Raw genomic sequence first — 19676 nt, 5'->3', positions numbered from 1 at the left:
ATCTAAGCTCTGTACCTGTTTTGACCGTTTGCGAGCATCATCTAAAGCCCGACCTCTTTCCAGTGAACGCTGGACCACATTTTCCCACCGATTTTGTACACTGATCAGTAAATTCTTGATTAATACCACATCTTGTTTTTGGCTGAAATATTTGATATGAGTGCCTGTTTTATCCAGCTCCATGATCTGATCTCGATGTGAGTTTACTTCAGTAACAAACACCTAGAATAAAACACGCACAAAAAAAATAATCTATATATATATAATCGTCTAAGGGGCACTTCTGTCTGTTTGTCTGTCTGTTTGTCACGGAAGTCCCAAGTCGCTGATTGGTCGCGGCCAGCGACAAATGAACAGCCATAGATATTACCTATTATTACCACTCTTCCTTCCTGAGACTCTTAGTATGAGTTTCTGAATTATTATCACTGAGCTGGCACGGTGTGACATTCATTTGTCTGTCTAGGGAGGCTCTAAACTTTAATTGAGATACTGTGAGGATATAGGATGAGTGGATAGAAACTGTATGTAGCACTGGCACTTTATTGGTAATGCTGCTATTCCCATGTGGTCCCCCATCCACCTTATACCTTTTGGGTTCGTATCTTTTCTGAACCTTTGTTCCACACTGCGCATCTTGGTAATTCCTATTGTACTTGTGTTTATGTACTTTTGTTAGAAACTATGTGTTTAATAAAATTGATACTTTTTACTTTGGACTTTCCATCTCTTAGCTTTTTTTTCTCTTGGTTTTTTTTGGGCAAATTAGACTTGAGACTACTCTTCAAGCCAAATTGATTATGTTAGTAGTCAGAAAGAGAAAATATAGAAAATCTTTCATCTTTTTACATGAATACTAAACTCACTGTCTTCCAGAATTCTGGGAATTGGTCAGCCCTAGCATACAGATACATTTTAGTGTAGTGACACTCCAATGAAAAGTTATAAGATGTACCATAAGTCAATAATAGCAATATTTACTCAGTGATTCTGATTATGTGAAAACTATTTAATAAAAGAAGTGGCTACATACCTTATGTTCATCAATTTGAAATAATACTGTGTCCAAAATAAGACTTGGTGGGGAAGCCATCGTGAGGGTCTGTTCAGCCTGAGTTAACCAGTTAATGAAGTCTTGGAGAGAATTGTGAAAACCTGTGGCCACACTGAGCGCTTCTTCTAACTTTACCTAGAGATAAAACACAAAATGAGAAACTATAACTCTATTTCCATTAAAACTAAGTATTTTTTTTTAATAAAAAGGATGTGCTGTTATCATTCCTCCAGTATTTAACCCCTTCATGACCCAGCCTATTTTGGCCTTAATGACCTTGCCGTTTTTTGCAATTCTGACCAGTGTCCCTTTATGAGGTAATAACTCAGGAACGCTTCAACGGATCCTAGCGATTCTGAGATTGTTTTTTCGTGACATATTGGGCTTCATGTTAGTGGTAAATTTAGGTCGATAATTTCTGAGTTTATTTGTGAAAAAAACGGAAATTTGGCAAAAATTTTGAAAATTTCGCAATTTTCACATTTTGAATTTTTATTCTGTTAAACCAGAGAGTTATGTGACACAAAATAGTTAATAAATAACGTTTCCCACATGTCTACTTTACATCAGCACAATTTTGGAAACAATTTTTTTTTTTGCTAGGAAGTTATAAGGGTTAAAATTTGACCAGTGATTTCTCATTTTTACAACAAAATTTACAAAACCATTTTTTTTAGGGACCACCTCACATTTGAAGTCATTTTGAGGGTTCTATATGGCTGAAAATACCCAAAAGTGACACCATTCTAAAAACTGCACCCCTCAAGGTGCTCAAAACCACATTCAAGAAGTTTATTAACCCTTCAGGTGTTTCACAGCAGCAGAAGCAACATGGAAGGAAAAAATGAACATTTAACTTTTTAGTCACAAAAATGATCTTTTAGCAACAATTTTTTTATTTTCCCAGCTGTAAAAGGAGAAACTGGACCACGGACGTTGTTGTCCAATTTGTCCTGAGTACGCTGATACCTCATATGTGGGGGTAAACCACTGTTTGGGCGCACGGCAGGGCTCGGAAGGGAAGGAGCGCCATTTGACTTTTTGAATGAAAAATTGGCTCCAATCTTTAGCGGACACCATGTCACATTTGGAGAGCCCCCGTGTGCCTAAACATTGGAGCTCCCCCACAAGTGACCCCATTTTGGAAACTAGACCCCCCAAGGAACTCATCTAGAGGCATAGTGAGCACTTTAAACCCCCAGGTGCTTCACAAATTGATCCGCAAAAATGAAAAAGTACTTTTTTTTCACACAAAATTTCTTTTAGCCTCAATTCTTTCATTTTCACATGGGCAACAGGATAAAATGGATCCTAAAATTTGTTGGGCAATTTCTCCTGAGTATGCCGATACCTCATATGTGGGGGTAAACCACTGTTTGGGTGCACGGCAAGGCTCGGAAGGGGAGGCGTGCCATTTGACTTTTTGAATGGAAAATTAGCTCCAATAGTTAGCGGACACCATGTCGCGTTTGGAGAGCCCCTGTGTGCCTAAACATTGGAGCTCCCCTACAAGTGACCCCATTTTGGAAACTAGACCCCCCAAGGAACTTATCTAGATGCATAGTGAGCACTTATAACCCCCAGGTGCTTCACAGAAGTTTATAACGCAGAGCCGTGAAAATAAAAAAATAATTTTTCTTTCCTCAAAAATGATTTTTAGCCCAGAATTTTTTATTTTCCCAAGGGTAATAGGAGAAATTGGATCCCAAATGTTGTTTTCCAGTTTGTCCTGAGTACGATGATACCCCATATGTGGGGGTAAACCACTGTTTGGGCGCACGGCAGGGCTCGGAAGGGAAGGCACGCCATTTGGCTTTTTGAATGGAAAATTAGCTCCAATCATTAGCGGACACCATGTCGCGTTTGGAGAGCCCCTGTGTGCCTAAACATTGGAGCTCCCGCACAAGTGACCCCATTTTGGAAACTAGACCTCCCAAGGAACTAATCTAGATTTGTGGTGAGCACTTTGAACCCCCAAGTGCTTCACAGAAGTTTATAACGCAGAGCCGTGAAAATAAAAAATGTGTTTCCTTTCCTCAAAAATATTTTTTTAGCCCAGAATTTTTTTATTTTTGCAAGAGTAACAGGAGAAATTGGACCCCAAAGTTGTTGTACAGTTTCTCCTGAGTACGCTGATACCCCATATGTGGGGGTAAACCACTGTTTTGGCACACGTCGGGGTTCGGAAGGGAAGTAGTGACGTTTTGAAATGCAGACTTTGATGGAATGCTCTGCGGGCATCAGGTTGCGTTTGCAGAGCCCCTGATGTGCCTAAACAGTAGGAACTCCCCACAAGTGACTCCATTTTGGAAACTAGACCCCCAAGGGAACTTATCTAGATGTGTGGTGAGCACTTTGAACCCCCAAGTGCTTCACAGAAGTTTACAACGCAGAGCCGTGAAAATAAAAAATCATTTTTCTTTCCTCAAAAAAGATGTTTTAGCAAGCAATTTTTTATTTTCACAAGGGTAACAGGAGAATTTGGACCCCAATATTTGTTGCCCAGTTTGTTGTGAGTACGCTCATACCCCATATGTGGGGGTAAACCACTGTTTGGGCGCACGTCAGGGCTCGGAAGGGAAGTAGTGACATTTGAAATGCAGACTTTGATGGAATGGTCTGCGGGCGTCACATTGCATTTGCAGAGCCCCTGATGTGCCTAAACAGTAGAAACCCCCCACAAGTGACCCCATTTTGGAAACTAGACCCCCCAAGGAACTTATCTAGATGTGTGGTGAGCACGTTCAACCCCCAAGTGCTTCACAGAAGTTTACAACGCAGAGCCGTGAAAATAAAAAATCATTTTTCTTTCCTCAAAAAAGATGTTTTAGCAAGCAATTTTTTATTTTCACAAGGGTAACAGGAGAATTTGGACCCCAATATTTGTTGCCCAGTTTGTTGTGAGTACGCTGATACCCCATATGTGGGGGTAAACCACTGTTTGGGCGCACGTCAGGGCTCGGAAGGGAAGTAGTGACATTTGAAATGCAGACTTTGATGGAATGGTCTGCGGGCGTCACATTGCATTTGCAGAGCCCCTGATGTGCCTAAACAGTAGAAACACCCCACAAGTGACCCCATTTTGGAAACTAGACCCCCGAAGGAACTTATCTAGATGTGTGGTGAGCACTTTCAACCCCCAAGTGCTTCACAGAAGTTTATAACGCAGAGCCGTGAAAATAAAAAATAATTGTTCTTTCCTCAAAAATTATGTTTTAGCAAGTAATTTTTTATTTTTGCAAGGGTAACAGGAGAAATTGGACCCCAACAGTTGTTGCCCAGTTTGTCCTGAGTACGCTGGTACCCCAAATGTGGGGGGTAAACCACTGTTTGGGCGCACGTCGGGGCTTGGAAGGGCGGGAGCACCATTTGACTTTTTGAACGCAAGATTGGCTGGAATCAATGGTGGCGCCATGTTGCGTTTGGAGACCCCTGATGTGCCTAAACAGTGGAAACCCCTCAATTCTAACTTCAACACTAACCCCAACACACCCCTAATCCTAATCCCAACTGTAGCCATAACCCTAATCACAACCCTAACCCCAACACACCCCTAACCACAACCCTAACCGCAACACACCCGTAACCCTAATTCCAACCCTAATCCTAACCCTAATCCCAACCGTAACCCTAATCCCAACCCTAACCACAACTGTAACCCCAACACACGCCTAACCCTATCCGTAACCCTAACCACAAGCCTAATCTTAACCCTATTTCAAACCCTAGCCCTAATTCCAACCCTAACTCTAATTCCAACCCTAACCCTAAGGCTATGTGCCCACGTTGCGGATTCGTGTGAGATTTTTCCGCACGATTTTTGAAAAATCTGCAGGTAAAAGGCACTGCGTTTTACCTGCGGATTTACAGCAGATTTCCAGTGTTTTTTTGTGCGGATTTCACCTGCGGATTCCTATTGAGGAACAGGTGTAAAACGCTGCGGAATCTGCACAAAGAATTGACATGCTGCGGAAAATACAACGCAGCGTTTCTGCACGGAATTTTTCGCACCATGGGCACAGCGGATTTGGTTTTCCTTAGGTGTACATGGTACTGTAAACCTGATGGAAAACTGCTTCGAATTCGCAGCGGCCAATCCGCTACAGATCCGCGGCCAATCCGCTGCGGATCCGCTGCCAATCCGCTGCGGATCCGCGGCCAATCCGCTACCGATCCGCTGCGGATCCGCGGCCAATACGCTACCGATCCGCTGCGGATCCGCGGCCAATCCGCTACCGATCCGCTGCGGATCCGCGGCCAATCCGCTGCGGATCCGCTGCCAATCCGCTGCGGATCCGCGGCCAATCCGCTGCGGATCCGCTGCGGATCCGCGGCCGATCCGCTGCGGATCCGCGGCCGATCCGCTGCAGATCCGCGGCCGATCCGCTGCGGATCCGCTGCCGATCCGCTGCCGATCCGCTGCGGATCCGCGGTCGATCCGCTGCGGATCCGCTGCGGATCCGCGGCCAATCCGCTCTGTGTGCACATGCCATAACCCTACCCCTAACCTTACCCGTAACCCTAACCCTACCCCTAACCCTACCCCTAGTTCTAACCCTAGTTCTAACCCTAACCCTAGTGGGAAAAAAAAAAAAAAATTCTTTATTTTATTATTGTCCCTATGGGGGTGATAAAGGGGGGGGGGGTTATTTATTATTTTTTTTATTTTGATCGCTGTGATAGAACCTACCACAGCGATCAAAATGTACTTGTAAGGAATCTGCCGACTGGCAGATTCGGCGGGCGCACTGAGCATGCGCCCGCCATTTTCCAAGATGGCGGCGCCCAGCGAGGAGACGGCCGGACACCGGGAGGATCGGTAAGTATGAAGGGGTGGTGGGGGGGTGGATCGGAGCACAGGGGGGGTGATCGGAGCACAGGGGGGGGGGATCCTGAGCAAGGAGGGAGCGGACAGGAGGACGGGGGAGCCGGCAGGCGGACGGAGGGGACCGGAGGACTAACGGAGGGCTGGGGGGGCGATCGGTGGGTGTGGGGGGGGGGGTGACTTCAGGTTTTCCAGCCATGGCCGATGATATTGCAGCATCGGCCATGGCTGGATTGTAATATTTCACCAGTTTTTTAGGTGAAATATTACAAATCGCTCTGATTGGCAGTTTCACTTTCAACAGCCAATCAGAGCGATCGTAGCCACGGGGGGGGTGAAGCCACCCCCCCTGGGCTGAAGCACCACTCCCCCTGTCTCTGCAGATCGGGTAAAATCGGAGTTAACCCCTTCACCCGATCTGCAGGGACGCGATCATTCCATGACGCATACGCTGCGTCATAGGTCGTTTTGGCACCGACTTTCATGACGCAGCGTATGCGTCAAAGGTCGTTAAGGGGTTAATGGTATGTAGTGATGAGCGAGCGAGCGAGCTCGGATAAGGTGTTGTCCAGCATGCTTGGTTGCTAACCGAGTATCTTCGGCATGCTTGAAAAATATGTTTGAGCCCCTGTACCTGCATATCTCACGGCTGTTCGACAGCCACAACACATGCAGCGGATGTCCTGTTAGACAATCCCTGTATGTGTTGCAGCTTTCGAACAGCCGCGAGAAATGCAGCCGCGGGGACTCAAACATATTTTTAAACTACGCCGAAGACACTTGGTTAGCACCAGAACATGCTCAGTTAACACCTTATCCGAGCACGTGCACTCATCACTAATGTAAAGTCATACCAAAGACTGGAAGTCATTCTGTCAAGAACACTATCTGAATTAAAATAAAATGAAATTATCTTAGATTTGGAAATGCAAACCTTTTCAGGCTTTTTTGATTAATGTAACATAAATGGTTGTTCATATTGTTTCTATTTAGAACAGTTTTTCATTTTTTCCTAGCTGTATACTATTGGCCATATTTTGCCATGTGATTCAGTACTCCTTTATATATGGAAGTCCTGGTGCGGCTTATAGCATACCATGATTAGGGTATATTGCCATAATGCATAGGTCTGCTATGCTTTTTCAGTATGTGCAACTACAATTGATTTTAATTCATGAAATAAAAGTTTACTTTTTACCCTTCGAGCTTCCCAGCTGGGTTGCGTATTTTTTCTTTCCTTTTTGAACACTGCTTCAGAAGTTCCTCCGACACTTCAGTGCGGAGGATAGACATGTAACCAGTGAACACTAATTGACAATATGCTATCTCTCTCCCTTCTATTTATTATTCCAGGTGCCTCTGATGTGGTATTGGGGATTAAAAGGGTCTGTCCAGTCTTTTGGTGAAAGTCTGCAGTCACTCTATGTGACATCAGACTTCTGAATCCATAGTGAGCGCTCACTGTACACTGTCAGGATTCTCCATTGTTGCTTCCGAGACCTGTGATTTACATACATGCAGTCAAGTGCCAAGTAGACATGCCTGGACACGCTCAATACAAGTGAATTGAGTAAGGCCACGTACGTCTTGTCGGAATGTGGCTGTAAGTATGCAAATTGCATACTTGTGGTCATGTGACCAACTAGTCTGGCAGTGACACTGGATAATCCATACAGTACATGGTGTGAAAGCTGTAATGGTTCAGAAGTCTGCAGTCACTTCCAGTGATTGCAGACACTGACCACAAGAACAAACAACCCCATTAACATAGGGGCCAGTTAATGGATCAGGAACCATTTACCCCAGTTCTCAGCATTGCTTAGGATTAAAATCAACCGTGTGTAACATTTACAATAACAGTCTGACCCCACATCAACACTTACTTTCCTCTCACTGAGTTTTGACTCAACCAACTCCCATTTCTCTTTTAAATTATTAATATCTTGATCCATATTTGCCTCAGGGTCGTCAAGGCATCTTTGCATAATTTGCTGGCTTTTATGCATTATACTGCTGTAAACATGTTCTTTGTCTTCAAAGGCAGCACATAGTTCCTAAAAGAAACCCGTACACGCATCAGAATTTATATAACATAGACAAAGGTGCAGCCAGAGTTTAAAAATGTCTGATTTGGACAAGCCTTTGTATAGGACTATATAGAATGTTGCAATATGTGAGGAGCGGGTAGAATAAAGCATGAAATGGGGGCCTCCTGAAATAAATACCCCTCCACCCCATCCATCGTGTACTGCATGCATGTACTCCGGTTTAGAGATCTTAACTGAGCGCAATTCCCATCTCTGGCAAAAAAAAACCCCTGCAAAACTAGCTACACGTGCCTGAAAAAGAACCGATGACTGGAGGCTCTCTAAGTGTAAATTGACTCTTTAATTACCTCTGAAAACTTTAGAAATGGAGGGTTAATTACAGCAGTAACATATAAGCACCCTTACAACGCTCCGTTTTCTTTCTCAGCATAATTGCTCATTTTGGCGAGTGTGCTTTACTGTAATTTGTGAGCTAAACAAAATAAATCATCGCCTGACACCATGTAGCATCGATTATAGCCCATTTCTCTCTATGTATCATTGTGTCAGGTTTACATACGACTATATTTAAAGAGCAGAAATGTATAAACATATCATGGGCACATTCGAAAACTTTGTTAGATTGCAGATTTTTACCAGATGAGTTTCAAGCTGCTCTTTCGCCGTTTCTGGTAATCCTCCAACAGGCTTGGAAGCCAGCAAGTGACGTTCAGTGTCTGACAGCCATTGATGCATCTCTTCAATTTCATTGTGGAAACCTTGAGCCTAAATTTCGCAGCACAGATAAGTGTTAAACAAATGTCAGCAATATAATGCTGTGCAGTGCCTAACTGCTTACTCAACTATTCCCTGACGTGGGTTTCCGCAATCCCATAATATATGGCTTTTTGTGTTTGGGGACACTGTTTGGCAAACACAACCAAAGAGACTTCTACTGAACTATAAATATAATGTACTCCAAAAAATAGACATCCCGAGATCAGAGTTAATATGTGGCTATTCATTACAATATACAAGTGTTTTTATTTCTTTATAAGGAAATAATAGGGGCATAATCTATCATGAGTAACAGGACCAGGGAAGCAGTGTGTGATGGAGTGCACACAACCAGTCGGGCAGCTTGGTAGCAGAGAACTGTGAATTTCACTGCTCCATTGGGCCACTGCAGGTGATGGTGATGACCCTGGCTAACCCCCCGCAATGCTCAGGTATGGTATAAAAGGGCAGATATTCCGCACAAGCTTGCTCTCTGCTGCTGGAGGTAAAGCAACTGGTTAGAAGCTGTGCACTAAGCTCAGCTATGATTGAGTCAGGATGGTGACAGTTTAGCTAGCGGCCAGTCAGCCCAAGACTTAGTTTGGATTCTTTGTACTTTGTTGTTATATGGAACCAATAAATCTGGTTGTACCAAACCTTCCCTGTCTGAACAGTGCTTGAGAGTGCCTGTAGCACCCATCTAGCCCAGGAGACGGTGATCCCATGAGTTAATTCCCTCTAATAATGTAACTTGTATTTAACAGGTACACAGAAAACACTGACATATAGTTATACATTCATTAATCAATGGGGAAAGACCAATCCATCAGAATAATAAAGTAATGTTGAACATATAACCAGACTTTAATAAAAATGATTTGTAATGTTTGGTCAAAATATAGTGTGAGACCACAATCTGAAGGTCACAGCACATATAAACAAGAAAACTATTGCATATCTGCACATTGTTTCCTACAGGGTTGGAGAAGAAAACGTCACTCACCTGGAATAATGCGCTGTCCAGCTGTTTCCTCCTCTGTTCGGTTTTATCCAGGACATTTTGCCAGCGTTGCCCCAGAGCTTCTAACCTGCTTTGCAGACTGCTGGCTTCCTCTCCAGCACTGGATGCTATCAGGTCATTCCCGGCTTTCTGTACTGTTTCTACACTGGACTTGTGAGCCAGTACATCATTTTGGAGTACCTTTATTGATTAAACATCACTCTGTCAGCATTTTTTTTAAAATGTTTTTATGCTGTACCTATCAGCCCACAGAACATGGGATGAAATCTAGATAAAGTGACAGTGACGTCATCATACGCATCGATATGAGATCACACCACACGTCATATGCTATGTGTCTACTTACATGGTGCTTGGCAAGTTCAATCTCAATGGTCTTTGGGTCTCCACCAATGGTTTTCTGGTCATTTAGCAATCCCTCTGTATGAGTCATCCATGTCAGTAACTCATCCAAGGCATTTTGGAATGGTCCTAAGGCTAACAGGGCACCTTCCAATTTATGCTGTATAAATAAATCAAAATATATTTGTGCTCACACCAACAGGAAATTATGTGCCAAAGGACATCTGGAGATGTTTCCTGATATGAGCCAGTTGGTGCCGTGTTTTGACTTCCTCTGAATCAACACATTAGTACTATAGGTTGAAATTGATGGACTTTTCTTAACCTTAACCAACTACAAAATATACTATAAATAATATACAGAAAGCAGTGCCCTGTTATCTGATCACTAGTGGTCCCACTGCTGGGACCCCCTCGAATCATTAGAACAAAGGTCTCCTATATCACTTAGTTTGATGGAGAAATCATCCTGTCTCTCTACTCAAAGACTATGGGTCTGATGGAAGACAGGCCAGCACATTGCTCGGCTATCTTCCTCAGACCCATAGGCTTGAATGGAATAGCAATGGGAAAGTTTGTCTAAAGTTCCATTCAAATAGTGACCTAGGACCCTCATTCTTGTGATCAGTAGAGAGTCACAGTGATAAAAACCCCAGCAATCATACATTCATCATCTATCCTGCGAAGAGGTAATAAGGTTTGATGCTGGGAGCTCAGTTTTAATTTTGTTTCAAAGGTTCATAAAGTACATGCGCTGCTCTCTATAACTTTTAGGGCAAAAAAAAACAGGATTTTTGGTTGCTTACCGTAAAATCTGTTTCTCGGAGCCTCCACTGGAGGACACAGGAACCATGGGTGTATGCTGCTGCCACTAGGAGGCTGACACTATGCACAAAAAAAGTTAACTCCTCCTCTGCAGTGTACACCCCACCGACTGGCATTATGCACTTCAGTTAGTGAGAAAGCAGTAGGAGAAAAACAACAAGGTTGAAACATAACCACAAACATGAGAACTGTAAACGTGAGAACAGTCATAGAACATAAAACAACAGAAACTGAGAAACATTGGGAGGGTGCTGTGTCCCCCAATGGAGGCTCCGAGAAACAGATTTTACGGTAAGCAACCAAAAATCCTGTTTTCTCTATCGCCTCTCATTGGGGGACACAGGAACCACGGGACGTCCCAAAGCAGTCCCTATGGTGGGAAAAACAGACTTCCATCAGGTCAGAGGACTCACCACTGCCGCCTGCAAGATCCTTCTGCCTAGGCTGGCGTCCACCGAAGCGTAGGTATGGACCATGTAAAATTTGGCGAACGTGTGGATGGAAGACCAGGTTGCCGCTTTGCAAAGCTGTAGGGCGGAAGCCCTGTGGTGCACTGCCCAGGAGGCGCCGACTGCCCGGGTAGAGTGAGGCTTTATCCCAGGAGGGGGCACTCTGTTCTTGACCCGGTAAGCCTCCAGAATTGCCGCGCAATAGTCGCCTTAGAAGCCGGTAGGCCTCTACGCGTGCCATCAGGAATGACGAAAAGAGAATCCGTCTTCCGGAAAGCGGACGTTCTATCCAGGTAGATCCTCACTGCCCTGACGAGGTCCAGCTTGTTTAACGATCGCTCCAGAGGATGAGTCGGAGCTGGACAAAAGGAAGTTAGAACAATGTCCTCGTTGAGGTGGAAGGTGGAAACCACCTTAGGAAGGAAAGAAGGCGGAAGCCTGAGGACCACCTTGTCTTGGTGAATGACCAAGAACGGAGGTCGGCAAGAGAGGGCCGCAAACTCGGAAACGCGGCGGATAGAAGTGATGGCCAAAAGAAAGGCCACCTTGCACGATAGAACTGACAGGGAAATCTCCCTGAGAGGCTCAAAGGGGGAAACCCTCAGAACGTCCAGCACCAGATTTAGATCCCATGAATCCACCGGGGCCCTATACGGAGGGGCAGCATGGGCTGCTCCTTGAAGGAAGGTCTTAACCTATGGCCGAGAAGATAAAGTCTTCAGAAAAAGGATGGAGAGAACAGAAACCTGGCCCTTTAGGGAACTAAGAGCAATGCCTGAATCCAGTCCTGCCTGAAGGAAGGCCAAGATGGAAGGCAGGGAAAAGGACATAGATGAAACGCGGTTGGACTCGCACCAACGGAAGTAAGACTTCCAGGTATGATAGTAGATCCTGGAAGATGAAGGCTTCCAAACCTGGATCATGGTGTGAATCACCCGGTCCAAAAGGCCGGACGCTCTTAGAACTGCGGTCTCAACAGCTACGCCGTTAAACTGAGCGACCGAGAATTCGGGTGGCAGATCGGACCCTGAGACAGCAGATCGGGCCTGTCTGGAAGGGGCCAGGGGGCGTCCGCGAGAAGGTTGACGTTCTGCGCGAACCAAACTCTCCTGGGCCAATCCGGGGTGATCAGAATGACCGGCACCCTTTCCGCTTTTTCAACAGTTTGGGAAGCAAGGGAAGGGGTGGGAACAGGTAGGGCAGCATTAACCGTGACCAAGGAATGGCCAGAGCGTCGACGCCCACTGCAAGAGGATCACGAGACCTGGAGACGAACTGAGGAACCTTCCTGTTCGTACGAGACGCCGTGAGGTCCACATCCGGAGTCCCCCATCGAAGACAAATCTGATGGAAGACTTCCTGGTGCAAGGACCATTCTCCTGCCACGAGACCCTAGCGGCTGAGGAAGTCGGCGGCCCAATTGTCCATGCCGGGTATATGCACCGTGGATATCACCGGAACCGTTGCCTCTGCCCAGAGGAGGATCTTGGATACCTCGGCAAGGGCCAAGGAGCTCCGAGTCCCCCCTTGATGGTTGACATAAGCACAGCCGTGGCATTGTCTGTCTGGATTCGGATTGGTAGGCCCTTGAGAATCCTTTCCCAGTGAAAGAGGGACAGAAAATTGGCCCGAACCTCGAGGACATTGATCGGCAGAGTTGACTCCTGCGCCGACCAACGGCCCTGAACAGTCAGGTGGCGAAACACCGCACCCCAGCCGAGCAGGTTGGCGTCCGTCATCACCACTTGCCAGTGAACTGGAAGGAAGGACCTGCCCTGGGAGATGAGAGGTGACGTCAGCCACCAGTTGAGAGACTGTTTGACCCGGAGAGAGAGTCGGATTGGACAATCCAGGGAGAAGACAGACCTGTCCCACTGATACAGAATGGCTTGCTGAAGGGGTCGTGAATGAAATTGGGCAAAGGGAATCGCTTCCAATGTTGCTACCATCTTCCCCAGAACCTTCATGGCCGATCGGAAGGAGGGAGGCCGAGGACCCTGGAGCAAGCGTATGTCCCGACGAAGGATGGATCTCTTGTCTTCGGGAAGAAACACTTTGGTCTGACGAATGTCGAACAGCATGCCCAGAAAGATGATGCGCTGAGAAGGAATAAGGCAGGACTTCCGGTTGACCAGCCACCCGAAACAGGCTAGGGTGTTGAGAACGATGGACAGGCTTTCGTGAGCCTGAGAAAAGGACAGAGCCTTAATGAGGATGTCGTCGAGGTATGGAAACAGAAACAGGCCTCTGACCCTCAAGATGGCCATCAGCGCCGCCATGATCTTCGTGAAAACTCTTGGGGAGGTTGCAAGACCGAACGGAAGGGCGACGAACTGAAAATGTTCCTGGAGCACCGCAAAGCACAGGAATCAGTGATGTCCCGGTAATATCGGGACATGGAGGTAGGCGTCCTGAATATCTATGGAACACAGAAATTCCTGAGCCTCCATGGAAGCAATTACTGAACGAAGGGATTCCATCCTGAAGTGCTTCAGACGAACTCTCTTGTTCAGTAATTTGAGATCCAGAATGGGACGAACCTTGCCGTCTTTTTTCGGTACCACAAAAAGGTTTGAATAGAAACCTGTGAACCGTTCTTTTTCTGGGACGGGAACGATTACCCCGGCTTGGAGGAGAGAAGCGATGGCTGCGAAGAAACCCGGAACTAGAGCGGGGTCTCTTGGAGGTCGGGATTCGAAGAAATGATCCCGGGGTCATGAAACGAACTCTATCTTGTATCCCGAGGATACAACTTCCCTGACCCATGCGTCCACTACTGAGGAGATCCAGATGTCCCTGAAGAAGAGGAGACGGCCGCCCAGCCTGGGAGGTGGGCTGGGGTCTTGCCGAGAGTCATGCCGAGGTGGATCTTCCAGTCCTGGACCTGGAGGATCTACCCTGGGAGTATCGAGGACGCCAGGAAGGAGTGGGCCTAAAGGATACTGTCTTCTTCTCCTGACATGCCTGTGGCCTCTGTTGCTGCTGGGAAAAGGAGTTTGACGCCGCGAAGTGACGAAAAGACCGAAATTAACGTCTAGGAGGAGGGCGACAAGATTTTGCCTGGGGAAGAAGAGAACTTGTGCCCCCGGTGGCGTCCTTAATGATTTGGTCCAGCTTAGAACCAAAGAGACGAGACCCCTGAAAAGGCAGGCTGGTAAGGGACTTTTTAGAAGACAAATCCGCCTGCCAGGCCTTAAGCCAAATGGTCCGGCGGATGGCAACCGCGTTGCTGGATGCCTGAGCCGCACAAGACGCGGCATCCAGGGAGGCGGAGACCAGATATTCACCAGCGTGAGAAATCTGGTTGGCAAGTTCCACCAGCTGTCCGGGTGGAGCCCCGTCCAGAATGCCCCGACGGAATTGTTTGGCCCATTTGGATATGGATTTTGAAACCCAAGTGGAAGCAAAGGCCGGGCAAAGACTAGCTGAGGCCGCTTCAAAGGCTGACTTCGCGAAAGATTCTATGACTATCGTTAGAATCCTTCAGAGATGCTCCGCCGGACAGTGGAAGGACCATGTTGTTGAACAGTCTGGAAACTGGAGGATCCACCGAAGGAGAAGCAGTCCAATTAGCGGTGAGCTCCGGAGAAAAGGGATATAAAACGCCAAGTCGCTTTCCTCTCTGAAAGCGTCTGGTCGGGTTCTCTCTTTCTCTGGTCATAATCTCCTCGAATTCCGGGTGAGGAGCGAAAAACTTGGAAGGTGGTTTAGCCCGTCTAAACGAAACCGCCTGATCTGCGGGTTCCGTAGAGGACTCCTTGATGCCACAGGTTTGATTTATAGCTCCAATGAGATTCTGAACCATATCCCTCATGGTAGCGATTTGGTTCGAATCCAGCTCTGAAACATCCTCCGAAGGCGCATCTGAGAACGCCTCGCCTGACTCAGGGGAGGAGGACTGGGGGGAAGTCGGCCGCAGAGAAGGACCGTGTGGTGAGATGGAGCGAGAAGAGGACTCAGACCGGTGTTCCCGTCTGGACCTTTTGCGGCTTGCAATGGAGGGCTCGCACGGAGCTTCCTGTGACCCGCTGGCTACTGCGGGAGTCTGCAGGGGTAATCGGTCCAGTACTAACACCAGAGTTTGAGACACCCGTGTTAGATCCGCCACCGATTCTGACAGCGAGGAAACCCAGCCTGGGGTGGGGGTATCACTCTCAAGCAGAGCAGTCGGGGGATCCTGGGAACAATCGGCCAAAGCCGGGGCCTATATTAGAAGCCGGCAGCCGCTGGAGAGGACCGCGGGACCGCGAGTCAGCTCCAAAAGGTACGGCTGCCGGGGAAAACGGCACGGCTGCCTGTAGGGGGCCGCGCTGCACAGAGCAAGGATGCAGCCGCAGGCAAGGCAGTGCGACTGCCTGTAAAAGTGTGCCCACCGTGGAGGAAGCAGCGCGGCCGGTCACCAGGGCCGCTGCGCAAACGAATCGGGCTGTCACCCAGGCTACTGCGGAGGTCTGTGCCAGAAAAAATGCGGCTGCAGTAACAGCAGTGCGGCTGCCTGTAAGGCGCCGCGCCGCACAGAGTAAAGATGCGGCCGCAGGAAAAGTAGTGTGGAAGCGCCCATATTTCCCCGCTCTTGTATCAGAGAATCTGCAGAGACCCCCCAAGGAGAGACTGATAGGGAGGGAAAGGGATACTCACCTAAACATACCACGCTGTCTGGTACTAACCTTAAAACGTGGAAGGTATTAGATGTCCGTGGAGCTGGTAATGGACGTCCTCGTCTCCTCCAACCGACAGGCTCTGGCGGGCGAGCGGGTGGGGGACGGAGCTAGGACCGGATTTCTGAGCACGCTTGTGTGCCAGGACCTTGGTCCTGCTGTCGGATCTATGAGGATACGAGGTGGCAGTACACGCTGTACTCATAGTCCGTATTGTGGGATTACAGATGTGACTGTTCACCCTGTATCCCACCGGAAGAAAACCTGAAAGAAAAACGACGCACACTGAGGTAGATAAGGGTCTAATGAAAGACCCGTGTCCACCTCCTACTGACACTAAGGCTAGTTTCACACTAGCATTTGTAGGAGCTGCGGAGGGCTGCGGACTTCCTCCGTGAAGCCCCACCCTCGGCCACACCTCCGCCGCTAGCCCCGCCTACTTCTGCATGCGGCCAGCATGCGGCCTGCGTACCTATCTTTAACATTAGGTACGCAGGTCGTGCGGCTGTATGCGGATGTGTCCGCATGCGTCGTTTTGACAATGCAGAAAAAAAAAAGAAATTGCTACAAGCTGCGTTCTACGCTGGTCGCTGCATCGTCAAAACGACGCATGCGGAAGCATCCGCATACAGCGGCACGACCTGCTTACCTAATGTTAAAGATAGCTACTCCGGCAGCATGCCGGCCGCATGCAGAAGTTGGCGGAGCCAGAGGCGGAGGTGCGGCCGAGGGCGGTGCTTCACAGAGGAAGTCCGCAGCCCTCCGCAGCTCCTGCAAACGCTAATGTGAAACCGGCCTAAGCTAAACTGAAGTGCATAATGCCAGTCGGTGGGGTGTACACTGCAGAGGAGGAGCTAACTTTTTTGTGCATAGTGTCAGCCTCCTAGTGGCAGCAGCATACACCCATGGTTCTGTGTCCCCCAATGAGAGGCGATAGAGAAATAGTAATGTCTATTGAACTGGTACAGGGAGGATTATTTTTGTTTCATTTGTGGCGCAGTAGCATTATTATTTATTGCACTGATGTGTTGTGCGCCATTGGTCTGATCCAGAAAGGGGATTATTACAAGATTCATACGATCTTCATCAGTGCTTCTAAAACAATAATGAGGGTCTCACCAGTGACCTGTACACTTCAATCCTATCTTGTCTGGAATAAACCTGCACACCGGATTTTAAACAGGCAGTATATATAAATACCACACTACACCTCATGCTACCTTCCTAAAAGTCCAGGAGGCTAAACCAACATAAACATCACGTATTGCACCATACAGAATTCTTCGCTCAATCACTCAGCAAACACCAATTCTATGTTACCTGTCTGTTGATAATCTTATCCTCTAGAGATTGCCAGAAATATTTGAGTTCTTTGAAGGAGTCCTCCACAGCTAGCTTGTCATTCTCATCTGTCGCCTTCTTCTCCAACAACTCTTTCTGATGATTCAGTCTTTCCAGCTCTATTTGCTGCTGATATGCCTCAGTTTTGAAATACTGCAGCAAAAAAAAATGTAGTTCATTAGATGAGATGCAGGGATTAAGGCATACAAATCACTGACATCTAGAGAAAGAACACATCATGAACAAAGTAATGATGGGGTCATCACAAGACACAAGTTTTTCAGTACCTTAAGCTCAGCTATCTGTTGCTTTACAGTTTCTAGATCCGTTCCTATTGGTGTCATGGTTTCGATTCTTCCCATGGCAATATCCACCCAGTCAAAGAGTGCCTAAGAAACATGAAGGAAAATTCAGAACTTTATGGCCGTCTGCCCTGCCTGTGCATTGCCGCTGTGGCAGTGGTCGGCGCGGGCCTCCGCTCGGTTAGGGAGGTAGGGACCCACACCGAGGTTTGCCATGATGTGGCAGTGGGCTACATACAGTCTGATCAGAATGTTAAACTAAGAACCTCATGTTCAGTTATATATAATTTTGCCTAGCGGCTTTAGATTATTGTATGATTTTTGGAGGTGCTGTCCACTCTTTTTTTTTCAGCATATTGCATGTTTATAAGATTATCTCTGGACAAGAACATTTTTTTAACACACCCAATTGTGAAACTTATTTTTATTTAAAGATCTATTTATTAAAGTGTACTTCTGATCGTGGAACAACCATTTTAAGGATTCAGCATGTCTTATTTTGGACCGCTGATCCTTATGTTCTTCCTGAGCAAAACCACCAGAGACGTCTGGCAGGGATTCTCATAAAGGACACAGAGCAAGCATTTCTGTATATGGAAGAGACTGCTGGGATAGCTGCTGGCCGGTTGATCAGTCAAACCATTGTTCAGTCGACAGCCAACTAAGCTGTATGAGAGATCTAAGAGGAAATGACGTCAACTTTACAGAAGTAACCAGTAATAACCTGCCTACAGATTTGAGTTTAATCAGGCAATAAATCAAGGCTAATCAATAGCAAGATATTTAAAAAATAATTAACTTTTTATGGAGCTTTTATTTTCTGTTACCATTTGGTAAGATTTTGTAAACTACTTTTTAAACTATGGTGCATTCAATTCATCATGTAACATTCCTCCTTCTCTTTCTACTACATCCTAAAATAAAACTTTAATTGTAAAGGAAATAATAATAATTGATACTGTCCATGTTCTACAAGTCTAAAATGTATGTACTATACAGTACCTGCAGTCCGTCCTGATACTGCACAGCCGCCTGCATGGCGTCATCCAGTTTGTCTACTCGATCTTTCCAAGTTTTATTCAACATCTCCCATGCAGAGTTTAGCTGGAAATAAACACAATACAGCAGAATATGTATATAAACATATATGTAAAGTATTTATTATACTTACCCTACAAGCAGACATGTTACTGTGGCATACGAGACCCATAGACATGCTGCTGGGGACACAATCTGTTGCTACATGAATCTTTTTTCCTGCAGGGCAGGCTACAGTATAACCTTATCAATCCATATGATCTGTATCAATCATTCCCCAAATATGAATCAAGTGCTTACTTCATCTATATTTTTATTCACAACAGGCTTATCAGGGTCACCGCATGCAGTTATCAGATCTGACCCTAGGGCTGTGACCACATCCAGCTCTTCTTGCAGCCCATCAATCTCTTCTTTAATTGCCTAAAAGAGAAATAATGTTATAACAGTATATAAAAATGCAATCGTAACTTCACATGTGAAAAATCGTCTAGGTCACCTTAACACTGGCAATATACATGAGCACTGGGCTCGGCTGAGGGTTCATGCAGTTTCAATAGATTCTTATGACTCTTCTTATGAATTACAACTGCACTCCTCTTATACTGACTGTATCACTGTTCTTTTCAGAGGTTTTCTCAGACACCTTAACACTATAAATTAATACCACAGTCTTAAAGACTGTGTATAGCCATTGGTTTATAAGGTTTTCTCAGTCACCTCACTGTTGTAAATTACGACTGCACTCTTATTGTGGCTTTGTATCACAGTTCTTCTGAGGTTTTCTCAGTCACATGACCACTGCGACTTACAACAGAACTCCACTGACTGTGACTGTGTATAGCCATTAGCTTATAAGGTCTCCTTAGTATCCTCACCTCTAGGAATTACAACTACACTCTTTTTATTGTGACTGTGTATCACCATTCTGCTATGAAGCCTACTCAGTCACTTCATTTTCTAAGAATTACAACTGCACTCCTTATTGGGACTGTGTATAGCCATTCTCACCTCTCA

The 19676-nt window shown here is 46.3% G+C and overlaps 1 protein-coding gene across 1 annotated transcript in view; it reads right to left on the bottom strand.

The window, feature by feature from the left end:
• DST (dystonin) overlaps positions 1-19676 on the bottom strand; it is a 745723-nt gene that overhangs the window by 29473 nt on the left and 696574 nt on the right. Inside the window, exons 75-84 of the mRNA XM_077290007.1 lie at positions 18960-19082; positions 18624-18725; positions 17607-17708; positions 17299-17472; positions 10051-10206; positions 9687-9884; positions 8564-8692; positions 7763-7933; positions 1034-1189; positions 16-222 (exon numbers count right to left, since the gene is read on the bottom strand). Of these exons, the coding sequence (XP_077146122.1) occupies positions 16-222; positions 1034-1189; positions 7763-7933; positions 8564-8692; positions 9687-9884; positions 10051-10206; positions 17299-17472; positions 17607-17708; positions 18624-18725; positions 18960-19082 (1518 nt within the window). The remainder of the gene's footprint in view (positions 1-15; positions 223-1033; positions 1190-7762; positions 7934-8563; positions 8693-9686; positions 9885-10050; positions 10207-17298; positions 17473-17606; positions 17709-18623; positions 18726-18959; positions 19083-19676) is intronic.

The sequence above is a fragment of the Ranitomeya variabilis genome, chromosome 2 (assembly GCF_051348905.1).
Source record: "Ranitomeya variabilis isolate aRanVar5 chromosome 2, aRanVar5.hap1, whole genome shotgun sequence".
In the NCBI taxonomy this organism is placed as follows: Eukaryota; Metazoa; Chordata; class Amphibia; order Anura; family Dendrobatidae; genus Ranitomeya; species Ranitomeya variabilis.
Note: the sequence above shows the minus strand (reverse complement) of the source record. Positions and strands in the feature narration are given on the sequence as shown.